The sequence below is a fragment of the Rattus norvegicus genome, chromosome 8 (assembly GCF_036323735.1).
Source record: "Rattus norvegicus strain BN/NHsdMcwi chromosome 8, GRCr8, whole genome shotgun sequence".
In the NCBI taxonomy this organism is placed as follows: domain Eukaryota; kingdom Metazoa; phylum Chordata; class Mammalia; order Rodentia; family Muridae; genus Rattus; species Rattus norvegicus.
Genome location: NC_086026.1, coordinates 96,342,053 through 96,356,330, shown reverse-complemented (window position 1 = coordinate 96,356,330; position 14,278 = coordinate 96,342,053). Strand labels below are relative to the sequence as shown.

The following is a 14,278-nucleotide window of genomic DNA, read 5'->3' as shown; positions in this document are numbered from 1 at the left end:
GTAATCCTCTAACAGCAACTTTCCATGGCTACTTCATTCAGGTTGGAGAAATGGCTCACTGAGGAAAGGCACTTGCCACTAAGCCTGAAAATCTAAGTACAATCTCTGGAACCTAAATAGTGGAAGGAGAAACAGACAGACAGACAGACAGACAGACAGACAGACAGACAGACAGACACTGCATAAAATACTGAACTTCATAAACAGCACACACAGACACACACACATGCTGCATAAAATACTGAAATATAAATAGCAGAGAAAACTACCAGTGTCAGGTTTCTCAGAATGTGACTCTGATGTATGGTTTCCCTCTGCAATGTAGACTGGGAAACTTGAGCACTCTAAGAAGAGCTGACAGGCAGCAAGGAAGGCAGAAAGGTATTCTTTGGATGTTTTTGGTGTGTGTATGTTTCTTTCTTTTGCATCCCCTTGGGAATCCCTGTCCCATTTTGAAGTGTCTCTTTGTATTCGACTGAGATCGCTCTGATGGTCTGCAGCCGAAGCTTGAGGAAAGGAGTCACTGTGAAGGATGTAGAGGTGGATGAGTCTGGAAAGAAACTGCTGGACATACTCCAAGCAGCATTGCATTGCAGTCTTCTGTACTGCCTTCCCCGTTCGGCCTGCTGCCCCCTGAGTGAGGGTGGAAGGTGGCTGGATGACGGTTTCTTCAGAACCCACTGTGGATGCTGTTTCTGTCTCTGAAGATGTGCTGCCAATTGGGATGGTGGCTGTCCCCTGCCCGTTCAGCTCTCTGTCAAGGTCATCAGTCCGTTCTGCTTGATACTGTATAAACTCAGTGAAACCACTTTCTGATGATCGACTACTTGGTGGATTTTCCCCATCTTCAAATACTTCAGTAGGATTTTCCATAGAAACTGATGATACCTGATGATTTTAAACAAAGCAAATGGCTGAGTAGGAACATAGATACTAGGAACTAGAAAGGGTGATCTTTTCAGAGACAGTTGTAGACTCCTTACATATAGCTCAACTTTATACTGGATCAAAGGAGTTCCTAAATTGACTAATATTTTGCTGATAATCAATAGCAAACAGAAATAGGTTCCAATGAATATATTCAGATAAACTCATCCACCAAGTACTTATCATTCACTCTATAATAAAATAAGGCTGGCTTTATTTAATGACTTGACTTTTCAGATAAGGTCTTCTCGCTTACCCAGGCTCAATTCTAACTAACACTCTCCTGTCTCTAAGTATCAGTAGAGGCGTGTGTCACCATACTTGTTAGGTTTCTGAAGTAAAAATACATATATGCATAGATGTTTAGGATCTATATCCTTGTTTCAAATAACTATTGCATCTTCTTCATGAAAGAATCTTCCTTAATGTCTAAACAATGTAAAGAATGAAGAATACAAGATTAAAAATCTTACATTTTAAGTATTAGAAATAAAATCTAACAGAAGACATGTTTGGGACCAGATGAATGAGAATCTCTGTTGAAGTATGATACACTATTGTATTCCCGTACACCTACGTTTCTTTTGTGAACAGTTACTCGGCTCATACCATGTTTGGATTATAGGTTAGGCAGAAGGACCAGTGGGAACAGATTAGAATCTAGAATGAGATAACAGTAATACAGACAACCATTTGTGGAATAGAGGTGGAATTAAATATTGTCTGGTTTTGTTTAAGTTATGCATATCATGCTTGGTTACTGTGATAGAGGATGATCTGAGTAAGATCATAAAATGTTTTCTTATTAATATATCAACTAAATAAACACTCTTCTACTTAAAGAAAGGCTTGGCCCTGTGTTTCCTGTTTTTGTGAATAATACCACAATTCGTTAAAACCAAGAAGATGGAAGCCTAAAGTCACTGTTGGTATTTCTCAACTCCTCCCTTTTCAACTTGCCTTATATCCACACATCCGTCTGGTGGCTAAGGGTGTGAGCTTTAAGTTAGCTAGGTCTGTACCATGAACTTGGTAGTCTTCAAATTTCCTAATTTGTACACAGCATTGCCCCCTTATCTGCAAGGGAAATATCCTAAGAATCCTAGTAGGTGCCTAAAACTGTGGTTAGTACTGAAAACGTCATAACTGACTTTTTCCTATACATACAGACCCATGATAAGACACAGAAGAGATTAACAACAGTAGTCATATACAATGATTCTACATCAGAATAAGACTAACATGGATATGGACTCTCGCAAAACAACTTATTGTAGCACAATCATCTTTCTTAGGATGATGTGACAGTGTGATGTGAAATGAGATGGATGGTGTGGGCACTTTGGTGTAGTATTAACATAGCTATTTCATAAGGGTGGCTTCAGCAAGCACACAGAAGGAGTCCATTTGATAACCAAGAAAAGGAGATGGATAGGTATCAGATCACCTAGGTAAAGATGCTTTACATGCTGAATAGGACAACGCAAGATTTCAGTATGCTATAAGGAATAGCTGCACACAATTTAGGACTTACAAATTATTGTTAGAATTTTCCTTGTAAAACACTAGGTCCACCATTGACTACTCATGGGCAACTGAAATTATGGAAATGAGAGTTTATAAAAAGGACTACTGTACCAAAAATTCCTAAGTTTTACAGTTGGTTTAAGAATTACATAGTAGAATACAAAGGCACAGTACTTAGAGCTCTGCAAGCACACAGTGTTCATGATCTGATTTTCCTTACCTATCTTACTACAGTGTCTTCTAAATTGTGTTCCTAATGTCCTTCTTCATTTACCCACACCCTGTTGGCCTCTCACCTGCACTACTGCAGGTCTCCCCACATCCATGTTTGTTTCTCAGATCCATACTCCACAGTGCAGCCAGAGTAAGTTTCTAAAACATGTATCTTATTTTGGCACTTGCCTTTTCCCCTTCTTTGTCTTCCCATTGCGCCTAAGACAAAGAATAAAAGCCTTAGTATAGCAGACAAGGCTCTGTTAACCTGGCCCCTGCCTTGCATAACTGCATCATCAAGTGCATGCAGCTCTGTTTGCCTTAGGCCTTTGCCAACATTCTTTCCTGTCACGTGCTTCTCCACCCCAACAACTCTAGGCTCCACTCAGATATTTCTGCCTCAAGAAAGTCACTGACTCCCAGCTAGGCCAAGTCACTCTCCTCTTCATCCTACATTCCTACCCCCAATTTGTCCCTACATTACTAATTATACATATTAATTCAATTGTAATGAAATGTGTAATCACTTGTTTAATGTGTCTCTTAGCTTGAAGGAAAGGGGTGAGAAGTAGAGACTGTAAGGCAGTTCCTAAAAGCTATTGAATGAACAAAGTCTATGTTTTAAAGACAGACAACTGAAGTTCAGGGAGGTTAAAATAAACTTGCCCAAGGTTGCAGCAGAAAAGCTAAGTAGTTATCCGAGGAGCCTGGAGAGGGTGATTTTCTACTGACCACGGAATTACTATGTACAGAACATCTTCTCATATTACAGTGTCAAAGTCTAGAAGCTAGCAATTGAACTTATTTGCTTATCAAATTGTATTATCAAATTTAGGCTTATTTCCTATTTCTTTTGAAAGACAATTCACCATCTAAAATGATGTACTTTTTGCAGAAAAATACTTATTCAGATAATAAAACCATCATTAGCTTATTCCCTTAAACTTATTTTTGTATTAATACAAAGGAAGACACTAAAGTAATAAAATTTAATCTATGAATTCAATTAAAACTTGCATACGTGCATTATAGTTATAGTTTAGGCTACATTACATGGCAATATAATTACTTTATGATAAATTTCTTTCTAAAAAAAGAAAGGGTATTTTGGGCATTTGAGTAGTCACCCAATAAAATATTATAAAAAGTACCAAGTGCCATGGGGCCAAACGGCTCACAACTGTTAAAAGGAGCAGCTCTTCACATACATGTCAAAGAGAGTGGAATATAGAAATAGCCTCAGCCTGAAACACTGTCAGTTTTCATAGGTCCAAGGTTTGATCACTGTACTTGAGGGGACAAAATCCATGCTGGGAGCATGAAAGAGGAAGGGAGGATGGATGGAAAGATGGATGGATATGGGAGTCCTAGTCACGGTAAGAAGTTGTTATCATTTAGACTGTTTTATTTATTGTGTTGCATTTAGCTGAACACAGATGCATCTGTCTCACCTAATGATCATCAGAAAAGGTCTTCAGACCTTCAATAAAGGTTCACATATTGAACATGTTACTGAAAAAAAATGGCGTGTCTTGTACAATTCCCATAAATCTTATTCAGCTGCAACATTAATTCAATGCCTTTTAGTTTTATTCCTAAGAAAACTCTTAGAGCACAATGTAAGGACAACAACAAAAGAACTTTCCTACACATAGAGACAGAATATAAGTAGGTGACAGGCTGGAAGGCATTAGAAAAATGCTTTCAGTTTATGTAGTATAATCCCAGTATACTTAAACTTAGCAAAACTTCCTACTTTCACTGCATCATCAAGAATACATTTGTAAAGAATGAGAAAAGTGTTTCGGGATTAACAGCTGGTGAGAAGGTTGTACATACCTCAAGGTTTATTTTGCAGGGAAGAAAAATTGGTTATCTGAAGAAAAGAGGCAATCATACAGCCACACAATTATAAATAAAAAGACCTGATTCTTCAGGAATTTTCAAATACTTATATTTACATAGGACAATGTGACTATGCACGTTTAATTTAATGCAATTAACATGTAACTCAAGTGAATATCTTTGTTCATACTTTACTAGCTCTAGTTTTTAACTTTTACAGTTATTTACTGTGTATGTACGTTTGTGTGAGCATGTATGCTTGTGTATGTATGCGTGTGTGAGTGTGTGCGCTTGTGTGAGTGTGTGCGCTTGTGTGGTGTGTGCGCTTGTGTGGTGTGTGCGCTTGTGTGGTGTGTGTGCGGAGGTCACAGCACAAAGCCTGGGACTCAGTTCTTCCCTTTTCCATGTGGGTCTGAGGATTTAACTCAGGGCATCAGGCTTGACAGCAAATGCTTTTACTCACTGAGTTATCTTCTGGCCCTTGCTAGATAGAGATTTTAATATAAGTCTAAAAAGAGTTAAATCACTGATTTTTCTATAAGAATTTCATTGGTATTAAAGTATGTCAATGGTACAAGACATTAAAATTATATATTACAAGCTTAGATATTACAGATATGTGTTTATATATGGTTTAATTTTACTAAATTTTAAAGAGAATATTGAGCACATGAGTACTTGAAAATAAAACAAGGTTCTAAATTTCAAGAAAATCATGCCAAATTTTTGTTGTAATGAAAGAATCAATAAAATTTATACATAGGCTTCTTAAACAAACAGGTAATGTCTATGTATTTATTGGATACTTATTGGATACTATGTATTTACTGGATGGAGCTAATGTGGCTTAGGCACTAAAATTTCAAAATTAAAATAAAAAGAATACATAGCTATTACTAAACAAAGCATGTTTGGGACAATTTGGATATGACTGCAAATTTTCATATATAAATTTTATATATCAATACAGATCAAGAATTCCTGATAAAAATTCGCTAGTTGTAAAAAGATGTTCTAAAAATAAAATGTTCAGTATATTTTGAAGACAGGACAAAAAGTAAAGGATCATACTCGTTTTCCTGACATCAATTTTATATATATTACATAGTGAAATGACAATACATTTGTTATAGTAGGCTAAGTAAAACAATGTCACATATTCCTTTCAGTGTGACAATTGGAAATCTTTAAATTTCTAAAATTAGGTGTCACATGTATTTTATTTCTACCACAAAGCACTAACATAGACAGTCAAACTATACAATGACCACAACCACTTTGATTTTAGAAAGATTCACTGATATTCAAATGACTTAACTCAAAAATGTTCTGCCCTAAACCGATCTGATAGCAAGAACTCTGCTGAAATTACCTTTTTGTCTTCCCACTCCTTGACTGCACTGTTCTGCCCACTTGGAAACTGTACCACACCTCCAGTGCCAGCAGATAACAGTGGGGGCTGAACCTTGCTAAGGATCTTTGAGCAGAGCCTCAGAGAATCTGTGAGCTCAGACAAGCGCAATGTCTGGAGATGGCTTGTCAAGGCAGAAATCATCCTGAGTAGTAACTGGGGCAAGTGTTCTGTCTGGATTTCAATATAAGTCTCCTGAAAATAAAAGCATGTTGAAAAAAATTAATGTAGGATATAAAAGTCAGAGCTATTTTAATCTATACAAGGCTATATTTTTGCTCATGTTTTATAGGTATCATGCTTTTAACTAAAAGAGTTCACTGGCATTTTAATACTGATGATTTAAAATCTCTATTCCTAGGTCTGCAGAGCTGGCTCAGTGTGTAAAGTACTTGCTATGCAAGCATTAAGACTGAGTTTGGATCCGAGCACCCACATTGTATCCAGGTGAGGTGATGCACACCTGTGATCCCAGTGCTAGGGGACAGGGAGACAGGCAGACTGAAGGGCAATAATCAACCACTTTAGTTTAACTGGCAAACTCAGGGACCCTGTCTTAAAAAATAAAGTGGAGAGTGATTCAGAAAGACACACCCAATGTTGACCTCCAGCCTCCGCAGGCACAGGTCATCACATTCACCCCGCCCCCCACCCACAAATTCTCAATCCAAATACATCAAGCATATATAATTGAATACCCTAGTTTTATGTGCTATATTACTGAGATTCTAATGAATGTGAATAAAATCAGTCAAAATATAAACAGGCTAAATGCCATACCTGACACAGCACCCTCATACTTCTAGTAGGCTTCAAAATGAGAAAGCAAAGAGTTGAGGAGAGAAAACACAGGGCAAACATTTCCAATAGTCTTCACGTAATAGAAAGAATTGTTAACAAATGCAGCATTAGAATTCCACACACTAAACATTAGATTTTTACAACATGCAATTAGAAAGTAGATTCTATGTATTTTATATATACATGCTAAGAAGAGAAAAATATTTAGAAAATGTTATGGAAAAAGCTATTCCTAAGAAAAAACTTAGTTTTAAAGATGGAATTTATCTGTAGATGAGATTTCTGTTCATCATGAAATATATAATCTATGCTCTTAAAATTCTTTTGCTTTTTTTTTTTTTAACAAGACAGTCTTACCAAGGAGACTATATCCAACAAAAAGTCCACCAGTGAGCAGAAAGTAGTCAGTTGGAACTCAGATGCATCACTACTGTCTCCAGGTCCAACCTCAAGTCTGGCGTGCAGTGTCCTCCTAAAACAGAAAAAAAAATGACTTTATCAACACACTGTCATATGATAGGAAAACATGTCAGTACATCCCCTAACAAGGCTCAAGTCAAGACTGGGACACACAGTGATATTCATTCTCGCTGCTCCAGGACACCGCCATATTGCTTCCATGGAAAATTCTCAAAATGAGGTTCCTATACTTTCACCCCATGATTCCAAGTGTTCTGAATGTAACACACTTGTTGAGATCTGCACTGTGTCACCGTAGATGTGTCGCCTTGTAGAAATTGATGCTTTATTGATTTCTAAACGGAGACACTTGGATTATAGTGTGCTCTGCTAGATAGTTGTTATACCAATGTATGCTCCTCATATCTGGAATATAATTCTTTTTCAAGGTCTGAGACTAAACATCATGTTTTACAAGAAGTTTCTTCTGATCCAAGATGAGACCCAAGAAACACTGATATTAACCCATATTAATAATATTTGACCAAACATTGCCCTGTAGTCTCAGGATACAATTATATAATCTTTGACCAGTAAGAAACATAAAGAGGTAGAAAATTAAATAAAATCAATGGATAGTATGGGTATAGCTGATTCTGTGGAGTAGTTTGAGGGAGTGAAGGCTACTGTGAGGTGAGTGGCCCCTCTACAGGACCATTCAGAAGAGCAAAGGAGGCAGGGTAGATACATAAAGAATAGCACAGCGAAGGCTAAGCAGCACAGAAGGAAGTTAATGTTCAAGACATAGTTCATGTTAGCTGAAAAAGCATGGGCGTGTATGGTGAATACAGAATACTTAATACAGAAGGGTGGACATATGTATAGAAGATACAGAGTATAGCAAGGTGGGAAAGATACTCATAAATTCCTCCATCCTTATACTTTAACCTATGAGGCATTTTCAATTTTTAATTTATTCCTGGGGCAGACACATATGTATCTTATCTGTTCTACTATAAAGTCCCTGAGGTCAGGGACTATCTAATATGCCTAGCACAATGCTTTTCCATTGGGTCCTCAACCTCTGCCAACTAGACAAGAAAGTAAATCTCTGAATAATTAAAGGAGTTCATACATCTACAGTCCTAAATGCTTCTAGACTCAAGATTGGACATGCTTACTTTTTGACTCCATGTTCCCCATGCTTTAGAACTTAATTAGGTTGCAAGAGGACTGGGCTGAGAGTTGGAATAGACTTCACTCTTCCCCACTAGTATCCTAGGGATTTAGACCGTGTTGAGCTTTCTATTTTAAGGTATAAAGTATTTATTATTGCTCATCAGTGACAATGTGGGATGCTTCTAAGTCTGTGGAACCACACAGCAGTTCTATTACTCAGTATGAAAACTTCTGGAAAGTGTGTTGATGCAAGCTGCTTTCTTCTCCAGCCAAGGACAGAGGGGCTGCTGCAGGCCAGAAAAATGAACGTTTTCATCTCACTGCTACATGAATAATCACCTCTAAGCTCTTTTGTAATGTGAACATATATGACCATACATGGAGATATTATCTTTATCTCTATCTATCTATCTATCTATCTATCTATCTATCTATCTATCTATCTATCTATCTATCTCCTAGATTGACAAGGTAAGTTTAAATTATGGGTATGTAACAGTTTTCAGCAGGAGTAAAATGTATAAAGAACATTTTAAAAAACTGAACATTAGCTTTAGATGTTACTACACTGTAATACATGAAGCAGTTAACCTACCGACAGCATTCTTCGAACCAGCGTGCAATGTAATCCCACATATAATAAGGTTCAAAGGAATTAAAAAGAAGATTCGCAGTTTTAATCAGCTCAGCTGTTTTCTTGTTTTCCCTTAATTTACTAAAAAAGAAAAGAAACCGAACAAGTAGAAATATTATTAATGTATTTTTCAAAACTGAGTGTAGTGTTATTGGGGCGGTTCACATTACTACACAGCTGCTAGAATACTGCCAGGTTGGAGGCAATGGTGACATTATCCAGTTTCACTCTGTCATGTTACGTAGAACTACTTTTCAGAACTTGAGTTTGCAAAATTCACAAGAATGATAATCAGAATCTGTTTAACAGATTCTCTACATAGTAACCCACAAGAGACCAGGAAAGGCAGGTTCCCTCTTCCTCTTTGGAGACATGCTGCTGTCCTCTGTAAGACAGTTGTGCTTGAGAATCTTAAGTGTGCAGCTGTTAATTTAGCATCAATATTTTTTGTTTCTGTTGGCACATACACACTGAATTGTGATGTGCTTTCAGTAGCCTTCCTGCTATGGGATCTTGCTGACTTTTCTACGCTAGTCAGGGTTTTCTTCAAAGGATAAATTATGACTATTCAAATGATAAAATTTAGCTTGAAAACCAGTAAGGTGCTGGGTATGTAGCTCAGTGGTTCCTCTCCAGGTCCCATCTGAGCAACAGCAAGAAAAGAGAACATATAAAGCACGGTCCCTGTAAACTGCTCATTACAGAAGTTCCCAGGAACAAATGGCATTGCTTCACATGGGTCCCCTTCGGTCTATCCCTTCTCTATTTCTCTCCTGTCCTTTCTATAACCAGACACTGTCAGTACAGCTGTCAGGGAGGAACAAACAGAACTAATACACTCCCTAAGATAATACAAATTCTCAAGTACAGAGTACAGCAACTTTTCTAACAAAGATGTGAGAGCTATAGCATCAGAAATCTTGTGTATATGTTTTACATACATATAAAAGTATGCTTCAGGCAAGTTAAGGGTATTACCCAATTACCACCAAAGAGTCAATAATGAAAGGCAAACAAACCAAACCAAAACCAAAATCAAAAAACAACTGTAGTCTTGGAGCCTTTGTCCTATTACAGCAGCAGTAATTTTAGAAAAGTGATCCACCTAACACAGAAAAACAGGAAAAGACTTTGTCAGCAAGTCCAAGTCTTATTAACTGACATGTGTCAGCCTCCCATGAGTTTAAATTAAATTCTCTGGGGCTATTATTTTCACAGTAACTACTGACAGTTTTTCCTGCTTAGCTTGTACATGTGCTCATTTATTCTGTGTGTGTATGACAAGTGCATGGCGTAATGAACACGTGGAGGTTAGAGGAATGGTTTTGCTTCTCTACCACATGAATCCAGTGGATAGAACTCAAGAATCTGGCTTGGAGCCAAGTGTCTTTCTTGAACCTCTCAGCCATCTTGTCAGCCCAACTATGCAACATTAATTTCCAGAACTGGTTCAATTAAGAATCAATCAAGTAATCAAATAATGATTACTGTCTTGTTTAAACTACCTTTTTGAATGAGTACAATTAATTATGATACTTCATACTACAAAAGTGATAATTTTATTTATCATAACATAAACTTGAGTAAAATCCCTAGCCATAACTAATGTCATTATATGAATTCATGTAGTAGAGTCCATTTCATAAGTACTAATAAATGGGGCCATCTTTAGGCCTTGCTTAGTTTTTAGTCCTCTACCTGCTTAGCTGAGCACGGTCCTTGCTGAAGGGTGGCTCCATCTGAAGATCCAGTTCTGCTTTGCACTGAGAATACAGAGTTCTAAACACCTCAATCAGAACATCTTCTAGAATTACAGGTCCTAAAATTAATATACAGCAAAGTATAGGCAGAATTAATGTAAGACTAGCAATTCACGATGACCTGAAGAATGATCCAATTGAAGCATGCTTTGAAGAAAGTACTCTTTCCCCCTAGAAGCTATGCTGAACAGTGTGTTTTAAAACATGGTCTAATATAGTGCATAATGGGGTAAATGTCTATTTACAGTAAAGGGTCACATTAATAGACGTGACAAGATCAGGAAATTGATTTAGTTCAGTCTTTGTGACTTTTGACAGGCTCTTTAGTTTCTGAGTCTTAGTTTACTCATCCCAAACGAGAACAACACCAGGCTCACAGGACAGTCCAGACAACTTGGAGAAATCTCCAAGATGCACTGTGCATCTGGAAGGATGACTTCCACACCAGTGCTGTTGCTAAGTCAGTCTCGAACTCAGAAGGATAAGTCTGTCTGTGTCACAGTTCCTCCTACTCTTTAAAAAACCCTCTCAGCTTCATCACAGTCACAGAATCCCTAAAAAATGACCCTGCTGAAGTTCTTTCACACTTGCTGCTTTCATACTGAAAATTTTCACTTTTAAGAGTTGATTTATAGCATACATGTCAAAACACTTTAATAATTAGAAATTTTACATAATTTATAATAGCAAAATGCAAAAATGTTTTTCTTAATTTATGTTAAACACTACAGTTAATTCTCTAGTAAATCTGATATATAATATACATATAATGAAGGAAGGTACAGAACAGCAACAAGAAGACTATGGAGGAAATAATATATGACACATATTTCTGTTCCAGTTCTCACACTGTATAAGTCAATTACAATAGATAAAAAATGTCTCCATTTCAGAGAATAATGATTAAGAGTCTGAGATGACATATTTTAAAAAATGACTTTGTTGCCTAACACAGTGTAAAGCATAGGTCTTCTGCTGACATAAGGGCAGTCACACACCTGTAATATCAGTTAAGAAATTGTTAAGAATCCATATTTGAAACACATTTCAAAATAGAGCAACTTTTCCAATGTCTTCAACTTACTTTTATCATGAAACAATACAAAAGGGTATGTCACCTCATGTTTTGGGACAGCAGCAAATATTACCTAGTTCAGGTTTGTCCAATAAACTGATTAAAATACGAAAAGGTTTTAGATCCTGCATGAGAGTGCTTTCTTCTCCAAATCCATTCACTTGTAAGATTCCCACCATGGCCTTAAAAAAAGAAAAGCATACTAGTGATTTAGAAACTAGCAATACTTTGAATAAAAACAATTTTTAACTATATCCATATGAAATGCAGATTCACATGCTCTGTGCTATTCTGATTGATGTCCTCTTTCTGTGCCAGGAAGAAAGATACCAAGCTCATCTATTAAGACAAAGCACAGCGCTTCAATTATTTTCACTATTAGTCTGTTATTTATTCTTGAGATAAGTAAGGCCTCACTATAAAGACTGGACTGATAACAAACCCGCCATCCTCCTGCTTCAGTCCTCAGAGTGCTGGGGCTACAAGTGTTTACCATTAATCTGGATCAGGAATTTTCACTGGAAAAAAAAGGAAAGTGAAGAGAAGTACATTGAGAATTTGAGTGTTGTCCCTCTAGATGGTGGACATTTCTGTTTTGGACATAAATTTCAATTATGCCATCTTCTCACCAAGGGATCTGCTATGTAATGATCTTCCTAGTTACTTAAATTTCAATGTACAATTTCCTTCATTTAAAAATGCTCCAAGCTGCACTTGGTGCACACTCGTAATCTCAGCACTTTAGAAGCTGAAGCAGGTAGGTCATGAGTTCAAGGTCAACTGTGCTACACAGCAAGATCTTGTTCAAAATCAAATACCTAAATAAAGAAAAATGCTTGAGCAATCATTTTTAGAATATTTTGAGGCATCCTAAATAAATATATTAGGAAATAAATAGATGATTTTAATATTTCTATGTGAGTTGCAGTCTTACCATATCTAGCCTGCAAAAGCCTAACCACCTGAGGTTTCATAGGAAATTTAGGTCCCAGGCAATCTTTGAAGACCCAACTTTCACAGGGCAGACAGGTAAAAGCGGCCCTCTTATGGAGTCCAGCCATGATCACCATTTTGCAGTAGCTGTACGTGTATTACAGTCATTCTTTGGATGTTTTTGAGTCTCGACTTCTTTAATTATGAACTCAGTTAAAAAAGAACTTTGTCTTAGGCTTTTTCAATGGGAGGTAAGCAAAGAATGATGAAAGGAGCTGTTACCTGGACTAACAGTTCTTTTGAAAAGGTTGTAAAATAGTAAGTGGCATGTTCTTCCGGATTACTGTGCCGTGTGCTCCTGGGTCCTATGATAGCACCGTTGTTATCAAAACCTCCATGGGAATAAATCACAGAAGTAATTAAAATGGAAGCCTTAACAGTGTTGTTCACTAAATGCTAAAATATCTCAAAAACAGCACCAAACACTTACCCAATTAGTAGCCCATTCATTGTCAGCAAGAGAGACCATTTTAGATAGTTTAATAAATGAGTTCAATAGATGAGTCTAATAGTATCCTTCCAAAATTAGCTTCTTATTTTACCCCAAATCTTACAGTGACAAAACTGACAATTTACAACATCCAAGGTAATGTATCAAGTGTCCCTTCACTCTAGTAAGAGGCTGTGAGGACAGGCAAACGACTTGTACAAAGGCTGAAGATGACGCGCATGTAATGCTCTGTGGCCTAAGTGTGTAGTGTCGCATTCTGGTTTCACTGTGAGACAGTGGGACTTACTTATGATTCATTGGTGACTTTCAAGTTTTGGAATTTTGTCATAATTTTGATTATTATTCTTTTTAATAAACTGACATTAAGTATAATCATAGAAATTTATAAGAGGAAAAAAATCTTGTTAAAGTGAACATGACTTTATGGATTAAAATAGCTGGTTCATTTAACAGGCTTAAGAAACTTGCTCAAAAATTTCATCATTAGTAGTCCCTCCACCTGGGTTGGCTACCACCATTATCATCATCACCACTGTCATCGTCATCTTGTGTGTGTGTGTGTGTGTGTGTGCGCGCGCGCACGTGTCCTGTAGGCCAGGAGGAGGCATGGAGCCCTTGGAGCTCGAGTTGTAGGTGATGCTGAGCGACCTGGTGCAGGTGCTGGCAACCAAACCCTGGCACTTTGGAAGAGTAGCAGACGCTCTTAAGCACAGAGCCGCCTTTCTGGTGTAATTTTTAGTTTTTATTGTTCATTTATACATAAATGTTTAGTTTCTTCATACAATTTGAGATTATACACAGAAAATCTCTTTTTATTTTTATTTTTTGTCTATTATAAGCATACTCATTAATTACCTACCAAGAAGCCATGCATAAAGTCTTCGGTTCAAGGACATATCCCTCCTTAGTACTACATGAAGGGCTGCTGACAAGATCCTGATCATGTCTGGCCGAGTGGCCTGAAAAGAATAAAGTGTTACACTTAGGCTTTTACTCAAAGAATGCCATGAAGTCTGCTCTAAACATCAGTGTTGTTATATAACATTGCTTTGTCTAAACTTTC

General features: G+C 37.1%; 1 protein-coding gene across 10 annotated transcripts in view; it reads right to left on the bottom strand.

The window, feature by feature from the left end:
* Dop1a (DOP1 leucine zipper like protein A) overlaps positions 1-14,278 on the bottom strand; it is a 102,650-nt gene that overhangs the window by 41,621 nt on the left and 46,751 nt on the right. For 4 of the 10 annotated variants that reach the window (XR_005488357.2, XM_017596105.3, XM_017596106.3 and 1 more), the window contains 9 exons: positions 14,075-14,174; positions 12,987-13,096; positions 11,845-11,953; positions 10,635-10,755; positions 8,898-9,017; positions 7,082-7,196; positions 6,704-6,733; positions 5,885-6,118; positions 270-888 (listed from right to left, as the gene is read on the bottom strand). Coding sequence is in view for 9 of the 10 variants with exons in the window: in XM_017596105.3 (XP_017451594.1) it covers positions 270-888; positions 5,885-6,118; positions 6,704-6,733; positions 7,082-7,196; positions 8,898-9,017; positions 10,635-10,755; positions 11,845-11,953; positions 12,987-13,096; positions 14,075-14,174 (1,558 nt within the window). In the remaining variant the exon portion in view is untranslated. Of the gene's footprint in view, positions 1-269; positions 889-2,750; positions 2,887-5,884; positions 6,119-6,703; positions 6,734-7,081; positions 7,197-8,897; positions 9,018-10,634; positions 10,756-11,844; positions 11,954-12,986; positions 13,097-14,074; positions 14,175-14,278 lie in introns of those variants that run through there. The other 6 variants (XM_017596107.3, XM_006243503.5, XM_063265561.1 and 3 more) reach the window with 3 other exon arrangements.